The sequence below is a fragment of the Phocoena phocoena genome, chromosome 15 (assembly GCF_963924675.1).
Source record: "Phocoena phocoena chromosome 15, mPhoPho1.1, whole genome shotgun sequence".
Lineage (NCBI taxonomy): Eukaryota > Metazoa > Chordata > Mammalia > Artiodactyla > Phocoenidae > Phocoena > Phocoena phocoena.
In genome coordinates this window covers 87,733,876-87,751,497 of record NC_089233.1, presented here as the reverse complement: position 1 = coordinate 87,751,497, position 17,622 = coordinate 87,733,876, and the positions used below count along the sequence as shown (strand labels likewise).

Genomic DNA, 17,622 nt, shown 5'->3' with positions numbered 1-17,622 from the left:
GTTTAATCACATATCACGCCTCCCCTAGGTGTGCTAGAATGGTACAGACTTCAGCAATAATGCAAACGGTGAAAGAAAGCACAGGATTCTAATTTTTTTTTTTTTTTTTTTTTTTTGCGGTACGTGGGCCTCTCACTGTTGTGGCCTCTCCCGTTGCGGAGCACAGGCTCCGGACGCGCAGGCTCAGCGGCCATGGCTCACGGGCCCAGCCGCTCCGCGGCACGTGGGATCTTCCCGGACCGGGGCACGAACCCGCGTCCCCTGCATCGGCAGGTGGACTCTCAACCACTGCGCCACCAGGGAAGCCCCGATTCTAGTTTTTTAAAGTTTATTTTAAAACATTTTTGAAAACAAAATGTAGCCAAGAATTTTAATTCCACACAGGAAACAGAAGCAATGCCAAGAAGGCTAAAGCGTCGTAACCACCTTTATTGGTACCTTTACTGGTACCTTTACTGGTATCTGTTGTATATCAGTTCATTAAAACCTTTGTTTCATATTTCTTGCATTAATCCCCTGAAAGTTCCAGATGGGCAAAAACATTTTTAAATACACAGCTGATTTCTACATTATATACTTAATATTTATAAATTTGTTATTTGTTTTGCACATGTCTATGGCTGTACTACTTTCAAGACGAAAGTCACATATAAAAATACAGACTAATCAAAACATAAAAGTCAGCCACTGTCTAGAATGTGGTTTACAATATAGAGCTTGCAGACAACACAGAATATATATATGTAATTCATCTGTTTGAAAACAGAAAGTAGTGTCTCAGACTGACTCTGGAGAAAGGTGCTGACACAAAGGGAAACTCACTGATGATTCTCCTTTATGTTTATTAGATAGATCAATACCAAATTATTTCACATATATTATATTCAATATCTATATATATATATCTTGTAACCAAATTCTGGTTTAAAAGTCACAAACCAACATGTAAGTACAAAATGTTAGGAAAGGTTTAACATATATAGGGGAAAACATGTCTTATGCCTCGTAAAGACTTTTTACAATCTAGCATAAAGGCAAATGTGGTTGAAAAAAAAAGGAAATCCATATACAATTACAGAAAGAAATTTAGTCAAGCCACCTAATATAAAATATTTCAGATATCATGTCCAAAAATGTCCATGTGTTGCAGAGGTCTCTACAAATCAATTAGAATGACGTCAACAAGATCTGCAAACTGAGGTCTTAGCAAGTAAACGTGACTCGTGCTTTCCTCTCTGAGACAATGAGGCTTGACGTTCAGTTAAAGGCAGGTAAACACAACTATGAAGAAACCCTTCTTTACAACAGTTTAACTGTACCAATTGAGGGCAATATACCCGCTTTGCCAGCTATGTGTGCACACAGTGTTCTGTGATAAAATGACTCAGTTACTTTAAAAAAGCATAAGTGGCAAAACAAAATAACCAGAACTCCGCGAAGCTGGTAAAACCACAAAGACACTGAAATCCAGCAACGCCTGAGAGGCTGAGAGATAAAATTAATCATAAAATCTGGATGACTAATCCTCCATCAGCACTCTGATTTGGGGTTTAGCGTTAACATTTTATACTAGCCTTTGGTTAAAACTGAAAAGTCTGAAAAGAACCAATGTTTTGGAAGAAGCAGTGTCACTTGGAAACATCCTGCCACCTAACTAAAAGGACGGCCTCTTCTTCTAGACCCACGACTTGATAAGACAGGAAGCTCTCAACACACAGCGCTGGAGAAGATGGATTCCACAAGTCAAACTTGAGTGCTATGTACCAAACACGCGTTTGTTCTTAGGAAAAATTACAAAACTAACAAATATTTTTCTCCAGAATTATAAAAGATAAAATCTATGAATCAGTACTGTTATGTGATTACAGAAAAATAGCCAACTGAAAAAAAAACAACAAAAAACCAACCCACAGGCCGTCTACATCGTCCCCAATCCATTTCCTGCAGCCAGTACTTCCCACCTGCTCTGAGGACTGAGCCTTAGACACCGCTGACTGTATTTAAAGTTGAGTCAACAGTACTCTCCGTCTCTGGGGCAAAAGTAACGTAGCTCGTTACTTACACACAACACTTGTTTCATTCTTCAGGACTTTCTTTGAGGGGATCACTCAATGTGGGTTATTTTAAAGGTAACAAAAGGTGTCAGAAAAAAATTCCTTGGGATTCTTTTGCAATTCCACAAAGACACCTGGCAATCTGATACGTTCATTCCTCTCCCCATCACAATTTTTGTTTTTTAAAATTACAATTGACAACTCACATAAGATGCAATTAATTTACTTAAAATAAGAGAGGGCTTTTCAATCAAGTATCCACGTTCCAAATAACTAAAAGATTTAGTTAAATCTTTTTAATTAATCTTTTAATAAATCTTTAATTACTCAGTGCCGGTAACTAAGAGGTTGATACCGTAAAATTCAAACTTGCACACAGGCATGTCCCACTCAGAAAAGATTTTATACACTTAGCAACTTGTGCTTTTTGTCTCACCTTTTAGAAGAAACACAGGTTAATTTCAACTTCAGTTTTCCTTTCTGATGCAGACACGTGTACCTTGTGTAAGAAACGGCCTCCAGGCCACCTCCACGTGTAGACCTCAGCATTTCCTGAGAGTGTGAAGTCAACCCCTCCTCCAGGAGACTCTCGCCCTTTTGAGACATTCCCCCCTCGCACCTTATGTTTGTCAGACTGTGTTTACAGAAATCAGATGACTGGATGAAAACTCTACAGGACAGTCAAGGACAGACGAGAAGACGAGATGCAGAGCGGGAGCCCCTTCCTTCTCCAGTGCACCTGCTGCGGGCAGCCCTCCAGGAAGGCTTGACCTCCTCCCCTGGACCACAGACTTACTTTTCTCTGTAATAAAGCAGGTAGTACTTCAGGGGATCTGGCAGAGGGAGGCTCAGGACCTTCTCACGCAGGAAGTTCACGGGGGGCTCAGGCTTGGTGTCCGGCGGGGTTGTCACCTCTTCTTCTTGCCGCTCGTCTTCCAGGTCTCTGCAGCTGGTGTCATCAGAGGAGTTGGAGATCTGACTGGCAAACACCTCTTTGTCCAAAAAGACAATCGTTTCCATTCGGCGGCGGCGAACTCTCCTCCGTTTAAACCTGGGAGTGTTCTTCAGTCCGTTCCCGTTTTTGTTCACAGCTTCCTGGTGGATGACCTTCTTAATGGTGCCCCGGATGGCAATGCGCGCCAGGTCCTGGAGGCTGCGAACCGCCAGGGGTGCTGTGCAGACAGCGAGACCGTCAGCCTCACCCTCGTGACACCACAAGGTCTAGACACCTGAGAAAATTCTAACCACATTTTCATTTTCTGGCGTATTTACAAACACATTACAAGAACAGGGCAGTGCTGTAGGCAAATGTTAATTATACTCTAATTTGCACTCATATGGTAGTTTTCAAAAGACATTTTCAAATGCACTGACCTTTAAATCAGATAAGAAAAGGAAGCAGTACTGCTTGGCTAATCAATCAATGGAAGACTAAGAACCAGGGTTACAGCGTTTGGTTCTTTGACAACCGGCTTCATTTCCCTATTTGCCGTGTTCAGTGATGCACTGTCTCATCCAGTAAAATACAGTGACCACATGGCTCTACAATTCTTTTATCTGTTTTAATATTTTCACAGTATTTCAGAAATTTAAGAATTTGTTCCTTTTTTATTAAAGTAGAGGAAAAGCAGTTCCAAAACATTTTTAAGAACAAAAGTCCCAAAGCACATCAAGGAAAAATAAAATCTGGTAATTAAAGCTCAATTTAGGCTAATGTGTAGGCAATACACACATGGCAATATAAGGGCTCTTCGGAGGGGAAGAGAATCACTAGGGGCCATGTGTTTAAATGCATGACACTGAAAGTCAGCACCACTTCTTACCCCCCTGAACCTAACTTCTCCAAAAAGTAACAACCCGAACTATCCGGAGGGCTCCTCTGTTGCCCACATCTCTTACCAGAATCACAGAGGCCCGAGCAGAACCTGCCCAGCGCCCAATGCCCTGGAGGCGCCCCCGGCTCGCAGCACCCTCCTCCCCTCTGTCAGGACACCGCACTGGCCCGGCCCTCACACCCCGACATGGCCAGCAGGAGGTGGTGGCAGCACTCCTCCCCCGCCACTCCACTTGCTGTTGCCCCCTTCTCAGACCTCCCAAGGGCCAGCTCTGGCCTCTCCAGCTCACCCCGAGGTGCCATCGGTGGGGGCCGCCTCATCCCCTGGCCTCCTCCTCTTCCACCCAGCCCGGCGAGCTCCTCTCCGCTTATCCTATTAGTCCTTGCTTTGACATCCATCCCGTGGCTTCAAATAACACGGGGCAGCCAAAGGCTCCCCAGGTTCTAACCCAGTCCTGCTGGGGTCAGGGCCTCCTGCAGACCCGCCTCCATAACATGCCAGCCACCTCAGGCCCACCTCCTTCCTCAGACAGGCCCTACACGCCTCCTGAGCCCCTGCCACTGTAGAGCCCCATGTCTTAGCTTCAGCCTTCATCTCTTGCCCAGAAAATCCCAGCGGCCTCCTGACCAGCTCAGCCTGCAGTCTGGCCACTCACGCGTCCATCCGAGAGCTCAGCCCACCCCTGTGCAGCACATGGCCACATCCTCACGGCCTCCGTGCGCACTGCCCTCATCAACGTGGCTCTACTCGTCTAAGAACCTCTGGGCCGGGAGACAAGATCGCAAGCTCCCTTCAGGAGCCCTAAATAGCATCGACACTGTTCACTGTGCCACGTTTGCTTTGAAGCCCCAAAACCCACATCTCGGGACCCTCCACGTCTTCATGATTCTTACCCAGGCATGATCAAGACACTTGTCATAGATCCCACCTGTGACCTCACCTTCTGAAACTCTGCAGGGGCTCTGGAAGGCGGTGCCCTCCCCACCCACGGGCAGTGCCTGCCTACCCATTCCGGTGGGATTTTCAGGGAGCACACGTTTGACAAATTCACCCTCCCCTGACCACCAGGGAATCCAGAATACAGAGGTGCCACATCTTCTATTTAGAGTTTTTTTGGGGGGGGTTGTTTTTTATTTTTTGGCTGCATTGGGTCTTCGTTGCTGCGCGCGGGCTTCAGTAGTTGTGGCACATGGGCTCCATAGTTGTGGCTCGAGGGCTCTAGAGCGCAGGCTCAGTAGTTGTGGCGTGCGGGCTTAGCTGCTCCGCGGCATGTGGGATCTTCCCGGGCCAGGGCTCGAACCTGTGTCCCCTGCACTGGCAGGTGGATTCTTAACCACTGTGCCACCAGGGAAGTCCCCACATCTTCTATTTAAAACATGGGATGGACTCTACCACCTACGTGATAAACTCGGGTCTAACCCACCTGCCCACCTCACGTTCCCACGACCCCCACTCTGGCGAGCTCCTCTCCGCTTACGCCTATTAGTCCTTGGTTTGACATCCATCCCGTGGCTTCAAATAACACAGGGCAGCCAAACGCTGCTAACCCTGACCCTGACCCTGACCCTGACCCTGACCCTAACCCGGACGTCCCCGGCATACGTGCCCCGCACACCAGCGACGTCCAGCTCACGGCCAGTGTGCCTCTGCTCACGCTTGTCTTCCCTTCTCTTTCTTTCTAGGGGTTCCTTTTCATCCTTGAATAGCAAGCACAAACATCCTAAAATAACCCGAAATAGGCTAAACGTAGACTTTAATTTTTTGAGTGACTTTTTAAACATCACTTGTAAAACTTTAAAGGCTTCAATGGGTGGAAAAGTGTTCTTTAACATTAAAAGGTTTCTTATGAATTTTATTTCTCTTCAAATTCTAACGACAGTGAAAAGATCTAAACAGTAAGCAAGAATCTTCATACTCACGTAACTGGACAAGTCTTGATTCTCCTGACTCCGACTGGCAGGGCTGGATGAGTGGAGCAAAAGACACAGCCAGAATCTTTTTGGTTTCCCAGGCAGAAGGACCCGTCCGAGTTATCTTAGTCAACTATCCCAAAGACAAAACGAGAAGATTCAAAAGGTCTGACTACTGGTAGTGTCGATTTAAACATAATCATTCCTATACACAACCTGAAAAAACACAGACACTAATAATGAAAAACCCTGACAATACGGGCCCGCAATGTGCCCATAATGCGATGTGACAAGAATTACACATAACTTAATGATATTCTTGCAAATATACTCAAGCTTCTAGTACAGAAAATGTATCTAACAGGGAAAGAAGTTAACAGGTGACAAGAGGAAACAATCAGAGAAGGAATGTGGGGATTCTGATGAGACAACCTTCTTGGACTCTACAGAAAAAGTCCGTGTGGCGGGGGAAACGTAAGGAGATGGGGCGATTCCGAAGTACAATTCGTTAGAGACCCTCACAACCAGCTGCGATGCTTCAGCCTAGACGGAGTCCTGGGCTGTGGTTTCTGGAGGGTGGGAACTGGAAAGAGACCATCTCGCCCCCACTGAACAGCAGCGGGAACCCCTCGAAGGCAAATGGCCCGATTGCTTCAACAAATAAATCGCAAGAAAGAAGGAAAACTTGGAGATTAACAACACCGAAGAGATAATCCACCAAGTGCAGGGCACAGCCCTAAATGGGGTCCCATTCAAGTAAGCTGTTCAGCCTGGTTTTGAGACAATCAGGAAAACCTGAACGCTAGCTGGACGTTTCAAGATATTAAGGAATTACTATTAACTTTTTTAGGTTGATAACGGTTTGGTTATGAAGTTTAAAAACACAGAGCCCTTATCTTTTGCAGATACAAACTGAAATATTGAAGAATATTTTTTTTTTATTAAGGACGTTCACTACAGTCTTTACGTAACAGTAAGTAACAATAAAAACGACATACAACCTAATGTCTGATTATAGGAGCCAGATAATTAACTGGTCAATGGTTCAGCCGGCTACCACGTAAGCACAAAAAACGATGATGTGGAATATTAAGTCACTTAAAATCATATTCACAAACTCTGTTAAGTAAAACACCTTAGTGTACAATAACCTTCTTGAAAGGATACAAACTAAGAGGAGAGGGCTACAAGAATCACACGCTAACAGTCATTAGGGACTGTGAATAGTTTTTCTTAATGTTCACATCTTCTGGATTTTCTAAAATAAATAATTACTTTTCAAACAAAATGAATTGAATGCTAATATTTTAAAACTGAAGAAAATTTCACCAAAACGCACAATCTCCTGACATTTGTCATTCCTCTTTTTCCTAGTTGTTTGCGACGGATAGGTTGCTCATTTATTGCAATCTGTTTTCCCAGTGAAACACAGTATCTACAACATACAGAAACATGCATAGCCAAGCAGACCTGGACAAGATTCCCACTCAGCAAGGGATTCTGTGCAGTACCCGCCACCATGGAATGTAACAATTAGACTAGCTACCGAAATAGAATTTCTCTAATATTTTTTTATGTGTACTGTAATTCCAATACGAGAAAAAGCGTAAAAGAATAGCTAAGGGGGGGCGGGGGGAGGAGGGGGAGAGGACAGAAAAGACGAGGAGGGAGGAGAGAGAGGGCGGCAGGTCAGCCTTGCAGTGCCGGCTCTGGGATGCCCGCCTGAGTCAGGACCTGCCCCGCCTTGGCTGCCTCTGCGGCCTGTCTCCTCCTCGGTGAAATGGAGGGCATCGTTACAAGGGTTACGAAGGAAAGTGCACATCAGACCCCCGGAACCGACGCCGGCAGGCAGCTAAGTGTGCAAAACCGTGGGTTACGTGGGGATCTGACCTTCTCTTCCAGCGGCATGACCAGGACGCCCCCGACTTTGAGGAGGCTCTTCATGTACCCCTCGTGCTGCTTCTGCACGCCTGCCCCGCAGTACACCCGGTCATACTGAGAGCAGCCTGGAGAGATCTCCAGGCAATTGCCGGTGACGAAGGAGGGCTCGCAGAAGTCAAACCTGAAGCAAACAATGTTTTCCACCACTAAATATATCACATCAGAAGAAGCCTACGTAGTAAACCTACACTAAACACGGGTATGTTTTCATTGCATAAACCCACAGCAACACAGCAAAATCAGAGGCAGAAGCTGGACCCCAGACTTCAGGAAGAATTACGCTAGTAATAAGCAGAACCCTAGAAATTCCAAACCAAATATGGTGAAAGTCAATATCATAGGCGCAATCCAAGCTTAAATCACCCAAGCTCCAAGCATCACTACTGGTTATTTTTATTAGCTTATTTTATTACCTTATTCAAGATCTACTAACCGAGTAAAAAGAGGGAAGATTATATTTGGTTTTTCTAAAACTTTTAATCCCTAAAATAAGAACTTTAACGCTTTGTTTTAAAATGCAAGAGCTAGCTACCTGGTGCCATTTAAAGACAAATGTGGGACTTCCCTGGTGGTCCAGTGGTTAAGATTCCGTGCTCCCAACGCAGGGGACCCGGGTTTGATCCCTGGTCAGGAAACTAAGGTCCCACATACTGCAACTAAGCCCATGCACCACAACTAGAGAAGCCCGCACGCCACAACTAGAAAGCCTGCACAGCCAAAATAAATAAATAAATTTAAAATAAAAAAATAAAGACAAATGCAACAATTCCATTTTGCAAACAAGTAGGCGATAAAATGTTGTCTCTACTGGAAACACGAAAATTGGGAAAAATGAACATTCTATTTGTTCTCTTATACTGGTGAGAAATTACCTTCAGGTATCATAATTAAAAAACTTGGACTGCCCTGGTGGCGCAGTGGTTAAGAATCCATCTGCCAACGCAGGGGACACGGGTTCGAGCCCTGGTCTGGGAAGATCTCACATGCCGCGGAGCAACTAAGCCCGTGCACCACAACTACTGAGCCAGCGTGTCACAGCTTCTGAGCCCACATGCCACACCTTCTGAAGCCGTGCGCCTAGAGCCCGTGCTCCACAACAAGAGAAGCCACCACAGTGAGAAGCCCGCACACCGCAACGAAGAGTAGCCCCTGCTCACCGCAACTAGAGAAAGCCTGTGCACAGCAATGAAGACCCAACGCAGCCAAAAATAAATAAATTTGTAAAGAAAATAAAAATTAATAAAAAACGTAAGGCCCTTAAAAACACAAAATATTTTAAGAATAATTAGAACAGATACACACATATCCCTGACTCTCCTGCCACAGTTTAAACACGAAGAGTAATAAACTGATTTCTTTCCATTTAATCCAAAGTTTAAGTTATAACTGACACCCAGAACCACAGACAGATTTGATCTTACTTGTCGAAGCTGTCACTTGTCCTGATGAAAAAGTCCAGCTTCTGCTTCGCATACTCTGTCACATCTGAATGGAGTTCCACCCCGTGGTTCACACCAAAAGGACCTAAAAGGTTTCAGGATCAGAAAACATGTAGAATTAGGGCGAGAACCCCTATTCTTTTATTTCTGTTTCATAGACTACAACACATTTGATTTGGCATGTATAATTACAGAAATACACGTTATTGGGCCTAAATCACCCAGCCCAATATTTAAATATGCAGGCTGGCCTCTGCTCACCACATCACCAATACTCTTTCCCACAGCTTCCTAAAGCCTGGATCTCCCTGTCCTCAAACTTCTACGGAATCATTTGAAAATGTAAAAAAGCCAAGGCCTGTAACCAAGAGTTCCAAGTGCCACTAATGAATTAAAGAAGAAGCATGTATTTGCAAATGAAAGTGGACACAGGCCTGTTTTCCATCAAAGGTCTCCCCAAACACTCAGATGTGGTGTTTAATTCTCACAAAATAGGTTTTAATCATCATTAAAATAAAACTATAATTCCAAAATCAAAATGAAACTTTTTTAATCAAAAGAAATTTATCAGTAACTGGAAATAAAGCTGTGAGAAAAGTTAGGAGCCCACTTGATGAAAGCGCTTCCTCTACATACAAACGCCTGTGGGCTAAATCTCGGTGAGAACTATTGACACAAACAGCTTCGTTAAATCTCTGTGTTGTAAGAATCCATCTGTATGAAGGTCGGACTTCCCTGGTGGCGCAGTGGTTAAGAATCCGCCTGCCAACGCAGGGGACACAGGTTCGAGCGCTGGTCCGGGAAGATCCCATGTGTCGCAGAGCAACTAAGCCCGTGTGCCACAGCTGCTGAGCCTGCGCTCTAGAGCCCACGTGCCACAACTACTGAAGCCCGTGCGCCTAGAGCCCGTACTCTGCAACAAGAGAAGCCACCGCAATGAGAAAACCACGCACCCCAATGAAGAGTAGCCCCCGCTCACCACAACTAGAGAAAGCCACGTGCAGCAACGAAGACCCAACACAGCCAAAAATTTTTTTTAAATAAAAAATAAAAATAGGGCTTCCCTGGTGGCACAGTGGTTGGGAGTCCGCCTGCCAGTGCAGGGTACACAGCTTCGAGCCCTGGTCCGGGAGGATCCCACATGCCGTGGAGCAGCTGGGCCCATGTGCCACGGCTGCTGAGCCTGTGCTCTGGAGCCCGCGAGCCACGGGTGCTGAGCTCGCCTGCCGCAACTGCTAGGGCCCGCACGCCTGGAGCCCGTGCTCCGCAGCAGGACAGGCCACCGCAGTGAGAGGTCCGCGCACCGCAACGAGGAGCGGCCCCCGCTCGCCGCAGCTAGAGAGGGCCCTCGCGCAGTGGCGAAGACACAATGCAGCCAAAAATAAATTTTTAAAAAGATGCAAAAAAGAAATTAAAAAAGAAATTAAATTGAATTAAATTAAAATAAAAACATTTGTATGAACGTCAAAACAGGTAACGCTCATCTGTGTGATGGAGGTGAGCATCTTCCCCCTTCTGGAGGGGTGGGGTCCTGCTATGGGGCGGTGGCCATGAGGACCTCTGGGGCACAGACTCTACTCTGCATCTTGTTCTGGGTGATGCTTACATGGAGGTGGATGTAAAAACTCACCAAGTTCCACGCTTCACACTTGTTACTTTACTACGGGTAAGTTATACCTCAATTTAAAAAAATCTGCATGTGAAAATGAACAGGGCACATAGGGCTTTATTTAAAAGACATACAGGGACTTCCCTGGTGGTCCAGTGGTTAAGACTTTGCCTTCCAATGCAGGGGGTGCGGGTTCGATCCCTAGCTGGGGAGCTAAGATCCCACATGCCTCGGGGCCAAGAAACCAAAACATAAAACAGAAGCAATTCTGTAACAAGTTCAACAAAGACTTTAAAAATGGTCCACATCAAAAACATCTTATAAAAAAATAAATAAAAGACATACATATCAAGTCACAGTGCAGCATTCAACCCTACAGTCCAACAGAAATCCTGGTAAAGGCAACCCTCTGTGCGCCCACAGCTTTGTTTTGCACTCTGCCACTTGGTTCATCTGGCCCCTTCCTGTTGCAGCAGCCTGGCCCCAGGCCCAGGCCTCCCTGCCTCTGCTGGATGACTCACGCGCTCTCCTTTCTCAACACCTGTCACATACAGAGCTGCTGCTGTAACATTCTCTCATCAAAACACAGCCTACGGGCATCCTTGGTGGCTCAGTGGTTAAGAATCCGCCTGCCAATGCAGGGGATACGGGTTCGAGCCCTGGTCCAGGAAGATCCCACATGCCGCAGAGCAACTAAGCCCGTGCGCCACAACTACTGAGCCTGTGCTCTAGAGCTCGCGAGCCACAACTACTTAGCCCACGTGCCACACCTACTGAAGTCCACTCACCTAGAGTCCACACTCTGCAACAAGATAAGCCACCGCAATGAGAAGTCCGCACACCGCAACAAAGAGTAGCCCTCGCTCGCCGCAGCTAGAGAAAGCCGTGCGTAGCAAGAATAAACAAAAAATAAATAAACCCAACGCTGCCAAAAATATAAAATATCATTAAAAAAAGAATAAACATAGTTATAAAAAGAAAAACCACAGCCTACTTGAGAAGTCACATTTCCAGTGTTTGTATCACATCCACATTATTCCGTTTCCATCCCCACTGCTCTCTTGGTCACTTGCCAGAGACCAAGAAAACTTGCCTTTTTTCCCCCTCATCATGTTCTCATCAGCCCCTCACCTTTGTTAGGCACTTATTGAGGACACACCTCCTATTCCCAAGAAGCTTCACACCAGACTAAAAACACATATCCCCTGACCCACCCCAATAAAAAGAGAACTGAAAGCGGAGGGAGTACAGGGGGCGGTCAGGATGGTGGCACCAAAGACACAACACTGAAACTAGTCCCACAAGGCCCCTCAAGCAGAGCATCACACGACACCACACGACACTGTCAGGTTAAGCTGACAAGTGCTGCGTCCTCCCCACCCCCAACTGGGACCTCAAGAAGGGAGCGCCCTCAGCAAAGGGGTGGGGCCACAGAATGAGCACAGGGACGTGGCAGAAAGGCTGCGGTCAGAGAATAAGAAGCCCTAAGTCAAATGAAACACTTCAAGCCTCACATCTGCAGGCACTGGGAGGCCAGCAAGGTTTTCACCTCTGCAGTGATCTGCACGAAGCACCGTCACGGCTGAATGAACCAGACAGGGAGGCCCAGGACACACAGCATCCGGACAGTGAAAACGGCGCAGTGCGCGCAGCTTTCTCCCTGCAGATCCAAGATGGCTACCCGCGAATGCAAGCTCTCAAGTTACCTCCTTCAAATACATCAAAGCACCACGCAGTGTCCACACAGCTTCCCTTCCTTCAGAACTCTCCTCCCCTAATAACTAGTGAGAGTCCCAAGAAAGAGGGGACTCAGAAAAGACAAACAGCAACATCAATTGTAAGCCATTTCTTTGTAACTTCTACACAACATCAAGTGCAGCAGGTCAGCTGAGGTTTACTTTAAGTCACCTTTTCCTGAGCATTTCAGTTCTTTCCAACAGCATTTCTAATCTAACCAGTTTGATATCCTTAGCTCCTCCAATTTTTCAGCTCCAACAGAGGGAATTACAATTCACTAATTCCAGAATGATGAATAACCCTGGCTCCCTTTGCAAAGCAGTTTCAATCCAAGTTAAGTTCAAAAAGCATTTAGCTTAAAAAAAAAAAATTCACATTTAATAATCTGAGGGTAGCAATTTATAGCCTCAAGTCAGATGATCAGAATCTCAAAACTTCAGCAAATTCTAAAGTATATGAACTTATAAAGAAACCAAAAGTTTCATTCCATATCCACAAAAAGCAACTGTTACTGTTAAGATTTTCTTAAGTGCCTGTATCAACCGCAAAGAAACAATATTGTGATGGACCACTAATGATTTAAACATGACTTTAAAGCCGTTATTACTTGAAATCGCCGATATTCGGAATCTTACACTGACCCGGTAACGATGTTAAGATACTTAAGCCGAAAGCTTTGATATTTAGCAAACCTGGGAAAACAGCCTAATGGCTTCAAATGAGATAACTTGTGAAATCCTTCCCATCCCTGGAATATATTTAAAAATAAACAACTTACAAGTATTAACTTTTTTAGTATTAAAACAAAAACAAAAACTGCTTGGAAGAACTTTAACTTCCAGGGGACTTTAAAGTTAACTATTCCCAGTTTAGAGACCATGACAGGGCAGGCTGAGTGACTGTATTCATCGAGAAATGACCATACGGTCCAGATTTATACAATGTCTAGGTCCTCCGTTGTCCAAAAGGAGGGTGTGCCGATCAGATGTTGGAGGTGCAGGCTGGGGGGGACAGGAAAGCTTCAGAAGGACGCTTCTGTTCCTTACGGGGATTTCTCGGTTAATACAATCACCCCCCACCCAGGGACTGTGTGCACGCCACGACGGCCGGGAAGGCCGAGGGCAGTTACAACTCGGTCTCCACAAAAGGACACGCTGCCGGCAGGCTCTCCCTCCTACGTGGGACAGAGCCAGACTCACCGAGGATGAGCCCCACCATGGAGCTGAGGTAGCCGGTGCCGCTGCCCAGGTTCAGGAAGGAAAGGCCAGGCTGCAGGTCCAGGGCCTCCATCACCTCCGAGTAGATGCACGGAGCGGAGAGGTGGATGTTGCCGTGCTTCCACGCCAGGTCCTTGTACGCGTTCTCCTTAAACTCCTCGAGGTAATAGTCGGCGCGGTCTACAGCTCGGAAGGCCCGCTCCACCAGCTCGGAGCGGATGTACTGCGCCGCCTTCAGATGGTCTATCAGCTCGTCGTTGTCTTCACCAGCACTCACCGCACCTCCCATCTTCGGGACCGCGCTTACGGAAAGCTGCCGCTTTACGATTTTTAAAAGGGCAATTCATGCTAAAGGTTAGAGCGGAGCAATAGAAGTTCTAAACACATACCAATTTCAGATCCTGAATTCTGAAAGTAATACAGATGGAATATATCTAGCCATCACCCACCCCTCCCACCTTACCCTCCTCCACTCCCAAGAATGCCAGATTCAAAAAAGAAAAGTTAAATTTGAAATTCAATTATATCCATCCAAAAATGAGTTTGTAATTTATAGCATGGACTGAATACAGATGAACATGCAATACCTAAAACACAGCTGACGACTTAAAAACATCATTAAAGTATTAATTCAAAACTTTACTAAAAGTCATCATTCTAGAAAGTCAAGCATTTAGGATTAAAATCGTCTTGAATATACACCGATCTCTTTTTTTTTTTCTTTTTTTCTTGGTCGGGTCTTAGTTGCGGCATGTGGGCTCTTTCATTGCGGCATGCGGGCTTCTCTCTAGTTGTGGCGCACAGGCTCCAGGGCACGTGGGCTCTGTAGTTTGCAGCACTCAGGCTCTCTAGTTGAGGCACACGAGCTCAGCGGTTATGGTGCCGGGCTTAGCTGCCCCGCTGCATGTGGCATCTTAGTTCCCCGACCAGGGATCAAACCTGCGTCCCTTGTATTGTAAGGCGGATTCTTTACCACTGGACCACCAGGGAAATCCCGAATATGTATCTATCTTAACAGGTATATATCCACATATGGAAAAATCATTGAATGTAAACATAAAAAGGGAGCAGATATGTCTACTAGAAAATCATTCTAATATCAACCTCTTTGAATATTTCAAGTGCTGTAGATCCTTTTTTTGTACATAAATCTTCAAAAGCAAAAAAAAAATTTTTTTTTAATTCAGGTCAACAAATAATAAAAAGTTATTCATTGTTCATTTGAAATTCAAATTTACCTGCTGTCTTATATTTTATCCAGCAACTCCACATCCCACATACACATAAACACCAAGTCAAGCAGTCCATTCAAGCTCCGATCTGGACGTTCTGATGTACAAACTTCAGGCAAAAACAACACCCACAAAACCCTCTTCCCCTCGAAACATACTGTGACACACACCTCACTGTGACGAACACAGCACCCGTCTCAAGGCTACAGCTTAGGAGCAAGAGAAGCTGCTACTAGAACTCCCTCAACTCCTCGAAGTATCAATACCTACTACACAACCTTTCCAGCTCATCGACAACGGAAAGTACATTTCCGCTCTCCTCCCAACCGCCTTCAGGAAGACAAAGCAACAGCACGTGCTTCCCTCTGAGCCGGCTACCAGAACACCACGTACCCTCCTCTAGTTCACAGCGAAAATGCTCCTTCACCTATAGAGGTTTTACTCTTCCTAAACAACTCCAATTTTATACTTACCCTAGGGACTTTTACTTCAAATAAAATGGTAATGTTTACAAAACATCTGATACAAATTGCTGGGAAAAAAGAAAACAGCACTGACTTCCCGGTGGTCCAGCGGGTAAGACTCTGCGCTCCCAACGCAGGGGGCCCGGGTTTGATCCCTGGTCGGGGAACTGGATCCCACATACATGCCACAACTAAGAGTCCACATGCCACAACTAAGAGTCCGCATGCCGCAACTAAGAGTCCGCATGCCACAACTAAGAGTTCCAAACACACACACCCCACACACAAAACTGGCAGTTGTGGTGGGAGAGATTTCCCCAGGAATGAAAGCCACCGACCCACACAGACTAATCTTCAGCTTCTCACAAGGACACAAAATGTGTGAAAGGTGGGACTTTTAATACAAACGCTCTTCTATGTTATGGCTGGAACAGTTCATCTTCATCGTCAAGATTTTAAAGCTGAAGACTTCCCTGGTGGCACAGTGATTAAGAATCCGCCTGCCAACGCAGGGGACGTGGGTTCGAGCCCTGAGCCGGGAAGATCCCACATGACGCAGAGCAACTAAGCAACTACCGAGCCTGCGAGCCACAACTACTGAGCCCATTTGCTGCAACTACTGAAGCCCGCACGCCCTAGGGCCCACGCTCCACAACGAGAAGCCACCGCAATGAGAAGCCCGTGCACCACAACGAAGAGTAGCCCCCGCTCGCCACAACTAGAGAAAGCCCACACACAGCAACGAAGACCCAACGCAGCCAAAAATAAAAAATTTTTATTTAATTAAAAAAATAAAAATATATAAAATAAATTAAAGATTTTAGAGCTGAATATTAGACTTCCAAATCACTAGGATCTTCCAATTATTAGATTCTCACCCCCACTCTAAATTGTTTCAGAGCCCTTCCTGGTTACACTCCACGGCCAGTTAACTTAGCCAGATGGGATAACGTGCTAATGAGGTCAAGTTTAATCCTGGGTAAGCCACTTAGTTCTGAGGCTAAGGCCTATAGCCCTAGTCTTGGACAGTCATCTTAAAATTGGGGTCACCAGTTAAAAGTTGGGTCACGTTTGCTTGCTTTAGGGAAATGTCTGGCACCCACACATCCTCCAGGACGGACCTGAAAGCCACCTCTTCACCCAGAAGCCCACAAAGTATAATGTTCTATCCTCAGAAAGCAAACACGGAGTATATGTTGGGTATGTTTCATTGTCTATTAAGTATTTATCCCTTATTTTCAACTTTGCCTCACTCTGAAAGTTTATTCCACGTGCAAAGGCCACGTTTTTAGTAAAACTAGCAACTAACTACAACCTTTTTACAGGCACCACCTGCCCGTCACGACCTCGTTTGGGCTTTACGACATTATTAGGCATATTGGGACTGAGAAGTTATTCTCGTGATCACACACCAGTGTGAAAGGACAGGGCTGCCATTCAACCCCGGGCCTATGTTCTCTACCCCACACCAAATGCAGCTTTTAAAAATCCTCAAGGGAGCAAAACTCTACCAATGAACACACTGGTAATCTCTACCCAAAATGACAGACGAAATAAGTGCGTGGTAACCCTATCTGCTGCCACTGGTAGGCTGCACGCGATAACCTGTAGGATCTGATATTTACTATTAACTTTCCCTGGCAATCTAACACTCCCTCACACTGGAAACAATCACTGCTTATTACTGACCACGAATGTGGTCAGTCCTAACGCCACCAAAAACACCAGCAACCGGTTAAGAGATGTCCTTGCCAAACCAAATCTGGACCTACAAGCCACTCAAATTCAATTTTTCAAAGTAATGGCAAGTCATTTTTCGGATGCTGCACCCGACTATACTTTGCAACCCTGAACGCACCGCTCCGCAATAACCGGGCACCACCCAACAAGAAAGCCTTACTCTAATGCTGCTTCTTCCCAAACCAGCCGTAAGGGCACAGGGAGGAGACGGCGCTCGGCCATCTGGAGCAGGACCAGGCATCGGAAGGTCTCAGGTGGACAATCGAGGAGGCTGTGACAGTGGCCAGGCTAACGAAGCATGCAGCTCTGATACCCGGGGCCAAGATTCAGGTCGACGCCGGGTTTATCAGGCTACTTATTAAGGGCAACATGGACAAAGTAATTCAGCTGGAAGATGAGCTGGGGAGAAGGAACCAAAACCACACCTCCTGCCGCAGGAATAAT

General features: G+C 45.9%; 1 protein-coding gene across 2 annotated transcripts; it reads right to left on the bottom strand.

The window, feature by feature from the left end:
- Positions 1-2,846: 2,846 nt before the first annotated feature.
- On the bottom strand, positions 2,847-14,031 carry PCMTD2 (protein-L-isoaspartate (D-aspartate) O-methyltransferase domain containing 2). Of its 2 annotated transcripts, none has more exons than XM_065892926.1 (5): positions 13,725-14,031; positions 9,162-9,264; positions 7,690-7,861; positions 5,809-5,932; positions 2,847-3,226 (listed from the first exon to the last, which is right to left on the bottom strand). In XM_065892926.1, exons 1-5 carry the CDS (start codon positions 14,029-14,031, stop codon positions 2,847-2,849), a joined length of 1,086 nt encoding a protein of 361 aa, XP_065748998.1. The 2 variants fall into 2 exon arrangements, with proteins under 2 accessions (XP_065748998.1, XP_065748999.1); XM_065892927.1 differs by having other exon boundaries at positions 5,809-5,851.
- Positions 14,032-17,622: the final 3,591 nt, after the last annotated feature.

Coding starts and splice junctions, on each gene's coding strand:
- PCMTD2 (XM_065892926.1), bottom strand. CDS start 14,031: ATGGGAGGTGCGGTGAGTGCTGGTGAAGACAACGACGAGCTGATAGAC. Junction 9,265..13,724: donor CATGGTGGGGCTCATCCTCG/GTGAGTCTGGCT, acceptor GAAACCTTTTAG/GTCCTTTTGGTGTGAACCAC. Junction 7,862..9,161: donor ACAAGTGACAGCTTCGACAA/GTAAGATCAAAT, acceptor TGTTTGCTTCAG/GTTTGACTTCTGCGAGCCCT.